The sequence below is a fragment of the Arvicola amphibius genome, chromosome 3, assembly GCF_903992535.2.
Source record: "Arvicola amphibius chromosome 3, mArvAmp1.2, whole genome shotgun sequence".
NCBI classification, from domain to species: Eukaryota; Metazoa; Chordata; class Mammalia; order Rodentia; family Cricetidae; genus Arvicola; species Arvicola amphibius.
In genome coordinates this window covers 48687329-48704389 of record NC_052049.1, presented here as the reverse complement: position 1 = coordinate 48704389, position 17061 = coordinate 48687329, and the positions used below count along the sequence as shown (strand labels likewise).

The 17061-nt window shown below is 42.4% G+C and overlaps 1 protein-coding gene across 2 annotated transcripts in view; it reads right to left on the bottom strand.

The window, feature by feature from the left end:
* The window catches only part of Tnpo1 (transportin 1), an 83616-nt gene extending 66755 nt beyond the window's left edge, over window positions 1-16861 (bottom strand). Inside the window, exon 1 of one of the 2 annotated variants that reach the window (XM_038321931.1) lies at window positions 16740-16861. In XM_038321931.1, coding sequence (XP_038177859.1) covers window positions 16740-16754 — 15 coding nt within the window. In that variant the 5' untranslated portion in view covers window positions 16755-16861. Of the gene's footprint in view, window positions 1-15987; window positions 16076-16739 lie in introns of those variants that run through there. The other variant, XM_038321933.1, reaches the window with a different exon arrangement.
* Window positions 16862-17061: the final 200 nt, after the last annotated feature.

Below are 17061 nucleotides of genomic sequence, written 5' to 3'. Positions count from 1 at the left end.
CAGATCTCTGAGTTCAAGGCTGGTCTGGCTACAGAAAGAGTTCCAGGACAGCCAGGCTACACAGTGAAAGCCTGTCTAGAAACCCCCAGCAAAATTAATAAGAGAATAAAATATGAGGAAATTTGAGACTGTGTTGAACATAGGATAATGATAACCAAATATACACAAATATTTGGTTGTAAGTATATGACCCTAACACTGAATACTGTCCTAATACTAACCCTTACTGAAGTTTCTTTCACAAGTAGAGAGGCTGATTTAACATTTCATTCAACCCCCTCATCCCACAAAGCTGGTATTCATCAATTAAAATCTAACTGAGTTAGAGAATAACACCACCATTTAACCATGAGAATAAAGAGCACTAGGCAGCAGCTAGCCAATCCTTTTATTTAAAAAATAAGGCTCAAAAATCAAAATTACAAGAGGAAGAATTTTATTTCTGATTTTAAAACCAGAGCATCCAATCTATGAGATCTTTCCTACCTTTATGTTTGAATGGTATGCTAACATCTGATAAACACCTCAGGAAAGCCATGGGCTGCCTCCCTAAGGAATTAGTAGCTCATAGCCCAGGTATCAGGAAGAGAATTATGGCAAAGTTTACTGTGTAACCTCATTTCCTAAACAAAACTGAAGAAGCTGCAGACAATGACCTTCCATGTGATGAATCCTAGTACAAAAAGATGAGTTCTATTGAATTCCCTTTCCTGGAGGATGACCAGGAAGATTTGCCATTTGCTGCTGCTAAAAGCTTAACCAGGCAGGGAGTCACACCCAAGATAAAATGATGTACTTCAGGAATTCCAAGCCGGGAGGATGGACCAACACAGAGGGATGTAAAGTACTGGGCAGGATCATGTGGAATGCCTTGCTTCCTGGTTGCTTTGCAATTCTAAGCCATGAATGACTTAAGTGAATTTTATCCTTGATTTCAAAATAATGGAATGTGTTTCTTTTCCTTGAAATAAGTAAAGCCGCAGCCTGGCACAGTGGTGTAGCTGTCTTTAATCCCAGCACACTAGAGGCAGAGTGGGGAGGATCACAGAGTTTAAGGCCAGCCTGGTCTACATAAATAGCTCCAGGACAACTAAGACTACTTAGAGACCCTGTCTCAAAACAAACAAGAAGCCATTAAAAAGGGAAAAAAAAAAAGCTTAGTTAGAAAAGAAATATCAAATAACTACTCAAATATCTATCATATGATCATACACATTATGTGATTATATAATAATATGAGAAACAAACTTCCCCAAAGTTTTTGCTTCAGCTGAGTATCTGCAGTTCTCTGGGAACTGTTTGCTGCGTTGGTACAATGATGGCTCATGATCATTCACGGAATGCATTTCCTTAGTTTGCACATCAACATGAATTTGCAAGTGAGCATCAAAGTCTCAGAGAGGTAAGGGCATAACGAATATATCCAGAAGGTAGAGAGGAGACGGAGTAGAAAAATGTCAGCAGCTAGTAAAGGCATTTACTACAAATTCTTTTGTTATCCACTTTCCCATGGTGTGGGTGTATGTGCCTGTGTAATGCACATGTGCAAGTATACACGAAGGCCAGAGGACAACCTCCAACGCTCCGTGTGAACCATCCACCTTTATTGTATATAATTTTTAAATAGACTCTCAGTGACCTAGAACTTGCCAAATCTGCGAGGCTGGCTGGCTGGCACACCCGGGGATCCACCCGTCTTTGCCTCTGCGGTCAGGCACAGTGTCCGCACCACTGTGTCTAAGGTTTTACAAGTGGATTAGAAAGATCCAAGATCTTTGAAGGCAAGCACTTTACTGACCGAGCTATGTCCCCAGCTCCTCTGTCTACTTTTGTTTTGAGGAAAGGCAATCACCTCATAATATTCACTTTATTAGCACTTTATCCAGCGAGAGAGGTAGGACAGTGGCACTCTTCGCTCCTGTCCCAGTTGTAGGGCACTACTTGTTTCTCAAGAGCCTTCCCATCTCCTGTGTTCCCAAGGGTACACTATGCCTAAGCTGGTAGACAAACACATGCTTTATTTGGACAAACGTGAAAGGGTGTCCCACATGGTACATCAGTACAAACTTGTGTGTTCTCATAAGAGTAACACATAAATAACTTTGTGGAAAACTAATTTAGAACCAAAGACAGTACACATAAAAGAAAGTTCACACGAGAAACTCCAGCATCACACACACACAGACACACAGAAACACACACACACACACACACACACACACACACACACACACACACACAGGAAAACACAAAGCTTCACTAATATGGAATAAATGCAGTCATTAAGCAACTTTTTAGTATAACTATGCAGTAACATTTTGCTATGATGTCCTATGGAGCCAAGGGTGTGATGAAGTCACATTTACTGTGGTAGAATGAAACAAACAACCAGCTACAAGTAAACTCAATGCTATGAGCCTTAGACATTCTTATGCTCTCTCCCTTCGGGGTTACTTTTCTGAGTTCACATTCTGAGATTATTAAATACAGAAAAGGGTTAACTTATATATATTTTTAAAACTCCAGGATATTTCTGCTCTCAGGAAAGTAGCATATTTAACTGATGAGTTACGTTCAACACAGCCGTCAAAAAGGTATTAATTTTTGTGATGACATAAAAAGTATTTGTGCCTACTTAGGAAGTAAAAAGAAAACAGAAGTTGTATCCAGTGTATAATTGCAAGTAAATATAAAGTACTTGAATGAACTGAGATGCTCTTATAACAGCAATAACTATCTGGAAAACTAACTTAGAACCAAAAAACAGTTCAGTAAAGAAAATTCTCAATAGGAACTCCAGCATTACACGCACGCACATACACGTGTGCGTGCGCACACACACACACACACACAACCACACACACACGCCCACACAGATCATTAAATGAAAAAGACTGGACAGACACAATAAAAAGTAGATTATCAAAGTGTTCATATCACAGGGTCTTTAGGTCTTCTCCTTGAAACTGTTAATTATTACTGTGAGTTTATAATGCTTGTGAGGAAAAACCCACCTTCCCACAGTGTAGATTTGGAAATCACACAGAGCAGGGACTCCAGTGTCCTAGTTCATGACACAGTGCTGCCATTCAGAGCTGTGACTTCAGTTACGGAGCTTAGACAACACTTTTAAAACGTGTTAAGAAGGCATTGAAGTCGAGATGAAGAGCCGGCTCAGCTGCTAAGAGCAAGGACCAGGGTCTGATTCCCAGCACCCACATGGCAGCTCAGAACCACCTGTGTATCTCCAGTTCCAGGGATCCAGACCCTCTTCTGGCCTCCACCAGCACCAGGCATGCACATGGTACACAGACACATGGGCAGGTAAAACATCAGACACAGAAAAAAAACAAAATAAAAATAGAATGGAAACTAAAATATTTCTTATTTATTTATTTATTTTGGTTTTTCGAGACAGGGTTTCCCTGTAGCTTTGGGGCCTTGTCCTGGAACTAGCTCTTGTAGACCAGGCTGGCCTCAAAAAATAATTTTTTTTAAAAAAATATTTATTTATACCAGACCCCATTACAGATGGTTGTGAGCCACCACGTGGTTGCTGGGAATTGAACTCAGGACCTTTGGAAGAGCAGGCAATGCTCTTAACCTCTGAGCCATCTCTCCAGCCCCTCGAAAAATTATTTTTAAAAGACAAAATAAAACTTTTTAAAAGGTACAAAGCATGAAAGACAGTCTAGAGAATTTTTTTGTGAAAACGATTTTGAAGGTTATCACACTTAAAGAGTCAAGTCTTTGGCGCTAGTGAGAGAGATGGCTCAGCTGTTAAGAGTGACGGTTGCTCTTGCAGAGGACCTGGGCTCAACTCCCAGCACCCACATTGTGACTTACAGCCATCCCTAACTCCAGTTCTAGGGGATCTGATGCCTTCTTCTGACCACTACAGGCACCAGGCACACCAGTAGCATACAGAACATTCATACATAAAACAAGTCTTCACACTCGTGTAAAGGAGTCAGGACTGCGTCACCTGTAGACTCACGCACGTGCAGCCACCTTCCCAGATTATGCCGCTGACATCAGTAAACAAGATGATAAAACATCTTCGCAGGAATAAAAAGCAAACAAAACACTGATGCAGCTTTTGCAAGTGGCTAGAATTATAACAGAAAACTGTTTTATAGTTAGAGTCCTGGACACAGAGAAGGGCTGGCCTGAATATCAAAGGGCAGAAGCCTTATTTTTTCCTTACAGAACAAAGAAAGTTCCCTTGTGATAACCATTCTAACTCTGCGTGGAGACGATGTTATCATGGGAAGAGATTAATATTCAGACTGGCTAAATGAAAAACACCAAGTAAAAAACACAGAGACACAGTTAACACTGCTCAAATTTAACATAAGAACCAATGCCACAATTTTACTGAATTTCAAAAGCATCTTTTAGTAATTTCCTAACTTTTCAAGGCTCTGACACATAATTGTGAAAATGCCATGCAGGAAAACACCCACAAATAACTCAAACAACATGGACAGAACAGAAAAATTTTTAAATGTAAAAGCTAAAAACAAAACAAAGCAAACAAATGAACAAAAACTACTCAGAAAAGGAAACTGTAAGTCTGGTCTCTAAGACTTCTGTGATAGTAAGTACAGCAGATTCTCAAAAAATCATAACTATAAGTATCAAAAGAAAAACTAACATACAAGAAACTAGATGACACATCTTCAAATAACCCAAAGAGCTAGTATTGCCGCGCTTGCTAAAAAAAGTCATAGAACATTGAAATAATATAAAATATTGTATTAAAAAAACTTCAAAGCAGCAAATGAAAACTTTACAATTTAAAAAGTGCTGCGGATAGATTCTGCTTAATGAAGTTAGTCTGGTAAGAAGGCATGGAAGGGAAATGCATGCTTTCCCTGGTCTAGAATTCAGGTCACAGTCCTGGTGTCTACACCCCCTTCCAGGCAGACACCCATTGGGGCCTACACTCACACATGGTAGACACACAGAGTCTAAAGAGATACCTCTAAAGGATTCACTGTCTCTATCACTTCAAATGGATATTCAGAGTCAGAAATGCACTTCTTACGAAATAAGTTCCTAAGCTTCTCCCTAGAGAAGGGTGGAGCACGGACAAAAATTTCTACTTAAGTCATCATGAAGGGATCCTCCAGTTTAAACAGTAACTGCATGTAACAACCCAGCCACGTCACTTTGAAGAGTTAAAATCTTTTTAACTCCTGGCTATATGGTTTTTTTGAGATGAGGTCTTGCTATCTCACCATGCTGCTCAAAGGCTCATTCATTATCTTCTTGCCTCAACCTCCTGGAGCAGCGGGCACATGCAGCTACTGTGCCTGGCTTGGTTACACACACTCCTAGGTTCCTATGAGGTAAGTTAGAATTCTGTGGAGCGCTCTCCTTTTTATACCTTCTCGTTTTATTCTGTTTCTTGTTTGCCTTCTCAGTTAAACTCTGACATGGAAGCATTATGCTAGTCCCTTGATTCAGTACTGTTTAGGCTAAAACAAGATTCCAGAAAATCCGCTACCTTTACAAGGCCTCCACTGTTCCACATCCTTTATTTGTTTGAGCAAAGGATGTGGGCCAAAGGGATGGTATTTGGCAAGGTGATCCAAACTCACAGCTATAGCCTGTCTAGAGCTAGAGCCAACAGTCAGACTCAACACAAACTGCCTCCCTCCAACAGTCTAGTCTGTAAGTCTTCAGTGCTGTGAAGAGTTTAAGAAAAAAAAATCAAAAGGAAAGGGTATTAGGATTTCCAGGCTCAACTCTCAATTCTCTGCACCAATAATAACCGTGGAGCAATGCTACACAAATGATTTAAACTCTTTTGGCTTATTTCTTTACCTAAAAAAGTAACTAAAGACCATATTCATTTCAGTTTCTAGAAGTAAATTTTGCTGACTGTAAATAATAAACATGGATATAATTCATGTACAAAATTAGCCTCATTTTTGTTCATTTATGCTATTGTGAGTCTCAAAGCCCCTCCTACCTTCCAGAACCTGCTATTCAATGCAATCACCCAAGTGATGCTCTGGGAAGACTGAGCTGTCTGTCACTTGGTTCTTCTGAAGGCTATGTGGGGCTCCTGTGAAAGGCACAGGGCTATACTTGCCTTGGTGGCTTCTTTCAGAAGTCACAGTCAGCAGAAAAATGATGCTGAGCCAGGCATGGTTTTAAACCCAGACTGGGGAAGCAGACGCAGGAGAATCTCTGTGAATTATAGGACAGACTAGTCTACGTAGTAGTGAGTTACAGGACAGCTAGGGCTACACAGTGAGACCCTGCCTCAAAGACAAAAGGAAGAAGCAACACTTTTGGAGTGGAAACAAATTGCAACAGATCAAGTGATTTTTGTTTGTTTACTGATTTGTTTTTGTTTGTTGGTTTTTTTTTTTTTTCTAGAGACAGTTTCTCTTTATGTATCCCTGGCTGGCCTGGAACTCAGAGATCTGCCTGTCTCTGCCTCCTGAGTGCTGGGATTAGAGGTGTGTGCCACTAGACCTAGCTCAGATCCAGTCATTAATTTTGTTCAGATACTACTAACTGACTTTAGCAGCAGAGGGTAAATCTAAGTATTTGATTTCATAGAAATTTCTTGGCCAGGTGGTGACAGTAGCCCATACCTTTAATCCCAGAAGGCAGCGGCAGGTGGATCTCTGTGAGTTTGGAGCCAGCCTGGTCTATAAAGCCAGTTCCAGGACATGTTACACAGAGAAACCCTCTCTCAAGGAAACCACGCACACATACCAAAACAAACAAACAAAACCATGTAAACAATTAGTATCAACAACTGAAAAGCATCATTTATGCTCAAACCTCACATTTTGACATAAAGTTTAAATACCTTCACTTTTCTTGCTTTTCCTTCTGTCCTGACACAGCTTCTTAGCATGAAACATTAATCTGCCCTTCTTTAGAAGCTTTGTGCTGCAGCAGTGGCTCAGGTTAAGAGCACTTAACTTTGCTTGTGCAGAGGTCCCTTCCAAAACTCCAGTTCCAGGAGATCTCACACCTTCTTCTGACCTCTACAGGCACTAGGCACACACAGTGTACATAAATATGTGCAAGCAAAACATTCATATACATAGCAAAAATAATACACCTTTTAAAAAGTTAAGAATAGATGTAAAACACTACGGGCCTAGAAATGTTGCAAAGTTATTATATTTTATTCATATATATATGAATATATATATATATGAATATATATATATATGAATATATATATATATATATGGGAATTCTGGCACACGTATGTCTAATGTTTGCCTGGTACCATGGAGGCCAGAAGAGGGTGTCAGATATCCAGAAACTAAAGTTACATCTGGCTGTGAGCCCCTATATGAGCCCCAGGGAATTGATCCTGGGTCTTCTGCAACAGCAGCCAGTGCTCTTATTTCTCCAGGTCATGATCTAGAAATGTGACTTCTTTGTCTACCTCCAATAATGAATTTTATCTTTCCCTATGTACTGTCTGAAAGGACTGCAGTCTAAGGCTCACACACACACTGTACTCCCTCTGCTTGGCTCTGGGTTCTGGCTCTATTAGTAATCAGTCATGGAAAAATAATGACTGCAGAATTAAATCTAAGAGACAGTTAATAGTACCTACATCTCATGGGGTTGCTTAAGGGCAAAATGCCAAAGTTGTGTGTCTGTCTGTCTGTTTCTCTCTTTTTGGTTTTTTGAGACAAAGAGTTTCTCTGTGTAGCTCTGGTTATCCTGACACTAGCTCTATAGACCAGGTAGACCAGGCTGGCTTTGAACTCAGAGATCTTTCTGCCTCTGCCTCCCGAGTTCTGTCTTAAAACAAAAAAAGAGAAGAAAAAAGACTCTTCTTGTCTAAAACAGTGTTAGCAGTACAACACAAAGGTCTGAACTGGATTGTATACTGACAAAAAATACCAACACAACTAGTGTACGGGATATTACTGGACTAAGCAACTACTTGTCTATGCATTTAAAATCCCTTCATGTAGTATCTAATGGCTACAGAAACACTGCTCACCCTTACTCGTACCCAATGTTCTTACTCCCCTCTATTTGTAGAAATGCTCCAAGATGACCTAGTTGCCGTCCACTGCTGAGGGACAATGTTCTTGTTCTTGTACCCTGTAAAGATTTATCACTCACACTGGTTTAATAAAACACTGATTGGCCAGTAGCCAGGCAGGAAGTATAGGCGGGGCGACCAGACTAGAAGAATCCTAGGAAGAAGAAAAAGGCAGAGTCAGCCACCAGCCAGACACTGAGGAAGCATGATGAGAACGCCTTACTGAGAAAAGGTACCAAGCCACATGGCTAAACATAGATAAGAATTATGGGTTAATTTAAGTTGTAAGAGCTAGCTAGTAATAAGCCTGAGCTAGTAGGCAAAACAGTTTATAATTAATATAAGCCTGTGTGTTTCTTTGGGACTAAATGACAGCAGGACTGGGCAGGACAGAAAATTGCGTTTGCAATTCTCCCTTCTTTACTCCACTTCATTGAGACAAAATTCCTTGTTGATTTCCTGACAGAGGTGACCACATTCTCCCTTAGTCGTGGCACCATGTCTCCATGGTTTCCCTGCTGTGGGACAATGGTCTGTACCCTGTCAATTGTATTTTAATAAAATGCTGATTGGCCAGTAGCCGGGCAGTAAGTATAGGTGGGGTGACCAGGAAGGAAGTAGAGGTGGGACAATGAGAACAGGAGAATTCTGGGAAGAGGAAAAAGTCAGTCCACAGTCATCACAGGGAGAGAGAGGAAGCCAGACACAGAGCAAGCAAGATGTGACTGCCTCACCAAAAAAGTTACCAAGCCACATGGCTAATACAGACAAGAATTATGGGCTAACGTAAGTTTTAAGAGTTAATAAGAAGCTGGGTGGTGGTGGTGCACGCCTTTAATCCCAGCACTTGGGAAGCAGAGGCAGGCATATCTCTGTGAGTTCGAGGCCAGCCTGGTCTACAAGAGCTAGTTCCAGGACAGGCTCCAACACCACAGAGAAACCCTGTCTTGGAAAACCAAAAAGAGAGAAAAGCCTGAGCTAAAAGGCCAATCAGTTTATAATTAATATAGACCTCTGTGTGATTTGAGACTTAACGACTGTGGAAACTGAACAGGACAAAAACCTCAGTCAATATTTCCCTTTGACCTTGCTGGTGGCCCTGTCAGTCTCCTTTGATGACTCACTAGCCCTAACATGATAGGTTGTCTTCTTTTCTCCACGTCCACAATTCCGTATGGTCTGTACCATTAGACAGCATCCTGAATTCTAGACCCAAACATCCAGTGTAAGACACAAGCATTTGTCTGTCAGACAGACATCTCAGACACAGCTGGGTGAGAGAGGGGTCTCTTCTCTGTTTTTGGACAGTCTTGTAACTCCGATGGTTTGGACCTTGCAATCTGCCTATAAGACCTATCACCTCAAACTAGACTGAAAAAGAACTCTTGATTTACTTCTCCAATCCATTCAAATCTACTCCCAGCCCCTGCCTATTATCACTAAATGTCAGTAGTTTTCACCCAGTTGTTCAGCTAAAAATATTAAAAGGTCATCCTTGATTTTCTGTTTGTTCCACATCTAAAATCCCCCCAGTGCTATCCAAATATACCTTCAAATGTGCTTGGAATCAGACTGCCCATTTCTCCCCCAAGGAGGTCCAAAGACTGTGCTTTCTGAAAACATGACCTGCTACAACTAAGTCCAGGCCTCCATTTTGCCTCCATGTAGCTGCTTGAAATAAAGCAGCAAAGATGACCTGGTAAAGCCTGGGATTAACTATGGATGGGCTTATCCTTCTATCACAGCCCTCAAAGTTATTACCTAATTTGGACAAGTACCTCTTCAAGTGCATTACGTACAGCCGCCTTGCTTGTCATGTTTAGCAACATCTGTTTTTTTGCGGTTCCCCTGCCATATTCAACTTGTCCCTATCTACCGGCCTTCGCTTTTGCAACTTTTCTCCTAAAATCTTCACACTGGCTCCTCCTACCGTTGATCAGATTTCTGACCACTCTGACATTTAAGAAAGGCAATGTCCTCGGCTCTCCTGTCCAGCCTCTTAATCTATTTCTTCTTGCTGCTGCTGCTGCTTCTTCTTCTTCTTCTTCTTCTTCTTCTTCTTCTTCTTCTTCTTCTTCTTCTTCTTCTTCTTCTTCTTCTTCTTCTTCCTCTTCTTCTTCTTAAGTATCTATTTCATTATTTCCCTTTTACTTCATTAAAAAAGCCTGGGATGAAAAATTAATATGACTTTCTTTTCTTTTTGGTTTTTGAGGCAGGGTTTCTCTGTGTAATTGCCCTAGTTGTCCTGAAACTTGCTCTGTAGACCAGGCTGGCCTCAAACTCATAGTGAGCTGCCTGCCTTTAACTCCCAAGTGCTGGGATTAAAGGCGTGTGCCACCACCGCTCAGCGAAAAATTAACATGACTATTCATTGTCAGGAAAAGCAGACAATATGAAATTCAAGCTCCCTAAAATTTCGTAATCCTGGTTCCCTTCCTAGAAGTACTCTGGGATGTGCTTTTGTATTATCTTTATAAAGTTCTTTTCTGTGCATCTAAATATGTAGAAATAATGAAAGCAAATCATTCAAAGTATGCCTCAGCTTGCCCAGTCATTGCACACAGACTGATGAGTACAGTACAGTTCACTGGTGAACAATTAACCTATCAACAGTTTTGAACCACTGCAAGCCTACGGTTCACTTAGCTACTTTACTGGGAATTTACACATTCTCGGATTCCTATAGCTATGTGTTTTAAAAGAGGCCTGGGAGCAATTGAAAGGCTGGGCCCATTCGCCAGCACACCAGAGGAAAACAGAACAAACTAGTAGAATGTTAGAGGGGAAAACTGGTAATAGCACCCACATGGCGGCTCACTAACCTCTGTTAGTCTAGTCTCAGGCATGCACACACATGCAGGCAAAGCACTCATATAGAAGTCTAAGAAAATTTTAAAAAGAGTTTGTTGAGAGGGGAGCTCGGGAGAGGGCTCAGGGGTCAGGAGCACTGGCTGCTCCTGCAGAGACCCCAGTTTCAGTTCTCAGCACATACGCGGGCACTCACAAGGACCCTAACTCCAGTTCCAGGGATCTGATGTCCTCTTCTTTCTCACGGAAGCATGTGCAGTGTACACACATACATGCAAGCAAAACACTCATAGACATAAAATAATAACCCTTAAAATAGGAATATGCTATAATTTTTTTTTGGTAGATGGTCAGTAAATCCCAGAAGGTACTATTAATACAGGGGTGAGAGGGGTTAAGACAGGGAGGCAAGGCAGGTGGGGACAAGACCATAAACAGCCACTTTACAAATCCTATGAATGGAATGCAGAAGACAAAGGCTAACAAGGAACCTGGAGGCTCTGCAGTTACTACAAAGACCTTCTAGCACCTGACTACCCACCCGGTTAAAGTGGAAGTTAGTAGGGCAAAAATGGCTTTACTTTAAAATTCCTGGTTTGGGTGTGGTTACACACACGCGCCTTTAATCCCAGTACTCTGGCCTGTGGATGAGTTTGAAGCCTGGGCCTGGATTACACAATGAGACCCTGCCTAAAAATAATAAGTAAACAAATAAGTGAAATGTCTGTGCTGATTTAGCAGTGTGCGAATTCTGCCAGACCCCTTCAATAGATTGTGTGCTTGTTTCTAAACTGTGGCCAGTACGAAGGGGACTTTACACTTTACTACCCATGTCCGTTTTAGTGACACAGCGCCATGCTCACTGACTAGCCGTACTTCCTCTTCTGACAATTTCCTCATTTAAAAAACTGAGTTGTGCCAGGTATGGTTGCACAGGATGAAGAGAGAGGAGAGAAGAGGAAAAGAAAAAGGAGGAGAGAAGAGGAAAAGAAAAAGGAAGAAATTGTTTTCTTTTTTAGGTATTTCATAATTATTTTTAAAAACATCCCGTTCTTGATGATTTACACAAGTAATGAGCATTTTCATTTCAAAATTTCAATCATTCATTCTAGGGCAATTTAAGACCTTGGTCAATTGGACCAGGTTGTCCAGTGAAAACCCGTGAGGCAAATCTGGCCACACTAGTTAGGAGGTTCACTGTCTGAAACTGTTCTGCACGACAATGCCAAGGCTGGTACGGCCCACAGAGCAGAAAATATAATCTACCCGTCTACAGGAAAAGCATGGACCTGACCTGCTCAGTGGTCCAAGAACATGGCAGGTTCTTACCTCTTGAGTACTCCATGAAATGGGTTTCTACTTCCCAAATGCTCAGGCCAGTCTTCGTGGACTCTACTCCCAGTCCTCCCTGAGGTCAGCACAGGCTTAAACCCTGCACCCCTGTAACTGTGCTATGGCATGCCTGTTTACATACAACAGTCAATCCTAGAGCCGAGCAGTGGTACAGTTCTCTCCAGCTGAGGGGACCCACCTCTCGGGGCTTACTGTATTAACTAATAGACTCCCCAAACTTGCGTGTTCTCCTATGTTCTAGGTCAAACAGTTTACTTTTAGTTTATAATATTTTCCCTTCTCTTTTTAAATATTGGAGTGGGACAGACGTGGAGATCAGAAGACACCCTTGTGTGTCAATCCTCCCCTTCTACCTTGCTCATTGCTGAGTACAGTAGGCTGGCCCACAAGCTTCTGGACAGTCTCCTGAGTACATCAGGCTAGCCCACAAGCTTCTGGACAGTCTCCTGAGTACATCAGGCTGGCCCACAAGCTTCTGGACAGTCTCCTGAGTACATCAGGCTAGCCCACAAGCTCCACATGTCTTCCATCTCTCCGTAGGACAAGTGATTACAAATGCAGGCTACCATACCCAGCTTTCCATGTGTCCTAGGGATCAAAGCCCAGGCCCTCTACTGTCGTGGCAAACACCTGACCCACTGAACCATCTCCTCAGCTCAGCTGTTTCTCAAAAAATGTTAACTGCTAATGGAAACATAAATGATGTGGCTCTGTAACTTTACGTCCATTTTTTAAAGATTTGGTTGGCACCATCTATTACTAAGCATTTGTTTGCATAAATGCTACATAAGTTTGGAATTCTCTATTATTTCTCTTCTACATTTCTTTTGTCAGTAAATCAAAAGTGATAGAAATGACCTGTGTCCGTGGGAGTGATTTGTGCACCTGGAATTAAGGGGATGCAATGTCACTATTTTACTAATGTTCCAATCACTTGTAAAGACGCATGAGTCTGTGTTTTTGTTCCCTCTCAGCAGAACATCTTCTATTCTCTTTATGTTAAACAGCTCTAGTCTTTCTGGCTTATTTTTCCATTAAGACTTTTCATTTATTTCACCAGTAATAGGCTTCATCAAGTGTATTTTTCAATTCAATTACTTAATGGGCCTTTAAACTTCTCTTAGTCACTAAATTTAATCAAATTTGTGATTTCTTTGGGTTTTCCCCTTTCCCATTTGTTTGAGAGCATTACTAAGAATGCTGAGTCTACATATGCTTGCTGCCTTCATTTCAGAATTCAGATTTCTATCTATTTACATACCTATCTATATATCTATATGTCCAATTATACTTCATCCAGGTAAAGATTTTTTTTTTCATTTTCTAAAATGTGGAAAGTTAATCTCTGTCTGGTTTAATTTTGTTAGCTATTTTAACAGTGTGGCCTATGGTTTATAGGCACATTTTGAAAATATGCGCTACATAAAAATATACAAATATCATCTTTCACTTAAACAGACCTAGATTCATCTAGCCCTTGTGCAAAATGTATAGTCATCTCCTCCCATCAATTAAAGGGAAGTAATTTCCATGTATAAAACAGGACTATGATGATGAGAATTATGTAAAAGAAATACTATGTACCAGATGTCTACAGATAACTCCTGACATAGTACAATGGGAAAATGTATTAATTCAGTCTTTCCCTCCATCTCACATCCGTAGCTGCATTAATGTTATTTTGCTTCTATTTATTTTAGGAATATTATTACATTCCCTCAAGCAAGCCTAGCATAGTAGTGGACATTATTATCTCCATAATGGTGCCAGAAGGATAGAAGCAACACAGAAAAACTGTCTTATAACAAGCCAGCAGGCCTAGTAGTAGATAGAGGCTTATAAGCAAATGCTAAGGAAAAAGATTAAGATGGACTGCCTGGACCACAGTGAATTCAAGGCCAGCCTAAGTAACTTAGTCCTTTTACAACCCGTGTAGCCTGCATGAGGTCATCAGTTCAATCCCCAGCACTCAAACAAACAAATAGCCACAACAATATAATCAAAACACCACCAGGAGCCGGGTATAGTGGCCCATACCATTAATCCCAGCACTCAGAAAGCAGAGGCAGGCAGAGCTCTGTGAGTTTGAAGCCAGTCTGATCTACAGAGTGTTCCAGTATGTCCAGAGCTACAGAGATGGACCCTTTCTCAGAACACTACCATGAAAAAACTTGCCTTAAGCAAAAGCAGCTTGGCAATACGGATCCAGAATTTGGGAAGATACTCAGTATCACGATGAATCAGAAATGCAGTAACTATTCTATGCATAAAGATGTTCATTGCAAGGTTTCTTATACAGTTACAAGAAATTAGAAACTCTAGGGAGAAATTCACACAAATATTATAGTCATAAAAAAATAGACAAAATAACTAAACAACTTAAATATTTATATCAGGTTTTTAAGAAAAAAGCAGAAAATTACTTATGTAATAAAACTGTAGGAAAACAAAAACAAAAACTAGCATTGGAAGGAAATACACCAAAGGGCTTATAGAAATTGTTATATGGTCCTGAGATTGGTGGTTTTCTTAGTTTTCTAAAATAAGCACCAACGATGAGTAGTGATGTATGGAGCACTCACAACACGCAGGCCGGGTTAGAAGAGCATACTGTACTGACTCAGAAGATGCTCTCAGAACATAATCGGACAAAAACTCACACTGTAACCTGCCTTTAGTTACACTAAGAATTACAAAGGGCTTGGCTTCAAGCGTCTGCTCCTGATGTCCATACCACACAGGACAGCTCTATCTTTTTGTTTTTGGTTTTTGAGACAGAGTTTGTCTGTGTAGCTCTGAAGCCTGTCCTGGAACTCACTCTGTAGACCAAGCTAGTCTCAAACTCACAGAGATCAGCCTGCCTCTGCTTCCTAAGTGCTGGGATCAAAGGTGTGCACCACCACCTGGCGTGACAGCTCTATTTTACATCATGAAGTAAACCAATAGAAAGGCACCCGTCGGTTCCAACTGTATGGTTAACAAATACAAGAAATTCCTCTGAATAAAGCTTGTTCACATCTCAACACAATTCATTCAGTAAAAAAAAAAAAAAAAAACTGAATGCACACAAGCACTTTAACATTATATAAGTAAGGGAAAAAATCAGTCATGAAAACAACGAACATAATAAATATTGATAGTGAAAATTGTCACAGCAAGGATAACATTTTTTTTTACCCCAAAATGTATTCTGCTCCTATTATGGAACGACAAAAGGCATTTAGGGATGGAGACAGAAGTACAAAAAATATGTGATAGTCTTTCAGTGGCAGGAATTCAGTATCCTGACTGGGGTGACAATGAAGCACATGAAGGCTCATGGAAGGCGGAGGCCACTTTTCAGAAGAGGAAAATGAAACAGACCCCAATGGGTTTATATCGACTCAAGCAAAAACAGTACTGCCAAGCCACGATTCCCCCACACCCAACTGTCAAAGATTTTCAAAGAAACCCTCACCTCTAAACTACTATTTTCTCTTTGCAGTTCCAAGTTTTCAGCCAGATCAGCCATTCTCTAGAATAACTGGGACGCAGGGTAAGGGAGACGGTAGAAACCATAACCCCTCCCCAAAACCTTCACTACCTCATTAAGTACATTTTCTCATCACTCTTAAAGGAAAATATTCGATAGGGAGACTTCAAACCCAGCAGGCCCTTTTGGTAAAGATGAACACATATGAATGGGCATATTCCGGACAAGTCAGTTCCGAACACTGATTTCATCAAACATGTTGCACTTAGCAAGCATCTATTCTTTAGGGGGCTAAGGACTGCTCACGTACTCACTGAAGCCATTCCTGTTTTACAGCAGGGACAAACTAAGCTTCTTCAGACAACCTTCACAATTAGTGGACGGCCTCCAAATTCGTTTCTACAGTTACAGCTGATTTGCGACTGGCATGACAAAGTGAAACTGTAAACAATCCCTGCAAGGCCCACGTGATTTGAAGAAAAAAAATTAAACAACGCGAGATCATTTCTTAAGGGGAAGAAAGCCTTTCTAAAACCAGTTTGATTGTGGTGGCGGGTCTGTTCCTCGGCGGCCGTTCCCCGTGCCGTGTACGGACAGGGCACGGTCAGAAGTGCAAGCCCCACAAACCTAAGCAGAACCCGTAGTTACAAACATTAAAATGATAAAAACACGTCGCGAGGCCAGCAGACCCTCGGGGGAGGCGGATCAGCTGGCTGCAGAAATCGAGGTGTGTGAGCTCCGGGACAAAGACCGGCGACCTCGGGTCCTAGCCCGGTGCGGCCCGATGTGCGCCGCACCAGCCCGCCTCGACAGCCGCCCTCCCGCCCCAGGACCGACCTCCCACGCCCTGGGGCGCCACCCGCCCCGCCCCGGTCCCGCAGGGCGCCCGGGGCGGCAGCTGTTGGGCTTAGAACCGCGCCGTCGCTGGCGGGCTCCAAACGGCCGGGCCGGGTCCAGGAGAGCCGGCAGCCGAGCTTCGTCCCCCTCGGCACGGTAGCGGGTGGGAGCCCGCTCGGCCGCTTCCGCCCCTCCGCCCCGGCCACGCACCCTCACGCCACCTACCCGGTCCCACACCATCCCAGAGGCCTCCGGCGCTCGGGCCCTCTGCCGAAGCGGCGCTGCCTCCCGTCCGGGGCCTGAAATGGCTGCGGAACAAAGAGAATCTGGGCTCGGGCGAGCGCCGGTCCGATTGGCCGGGGGGCGGAGCCCGGCGCGGGAATCTTCGGCGGCGGTCGCCTTGGCAACGGCGGCGGGGCTGGGAAAACCGCGGCCTTGGCCTGCGGGCCTGCGTCGGGCGTCGCACGACAGCGGTTTCCAGAGCGGGCCCCGAGGTCGCCGCCTTGGCCCCGCGCCCCAACCCCACGCCCTCGCGACCCCGCAGGCC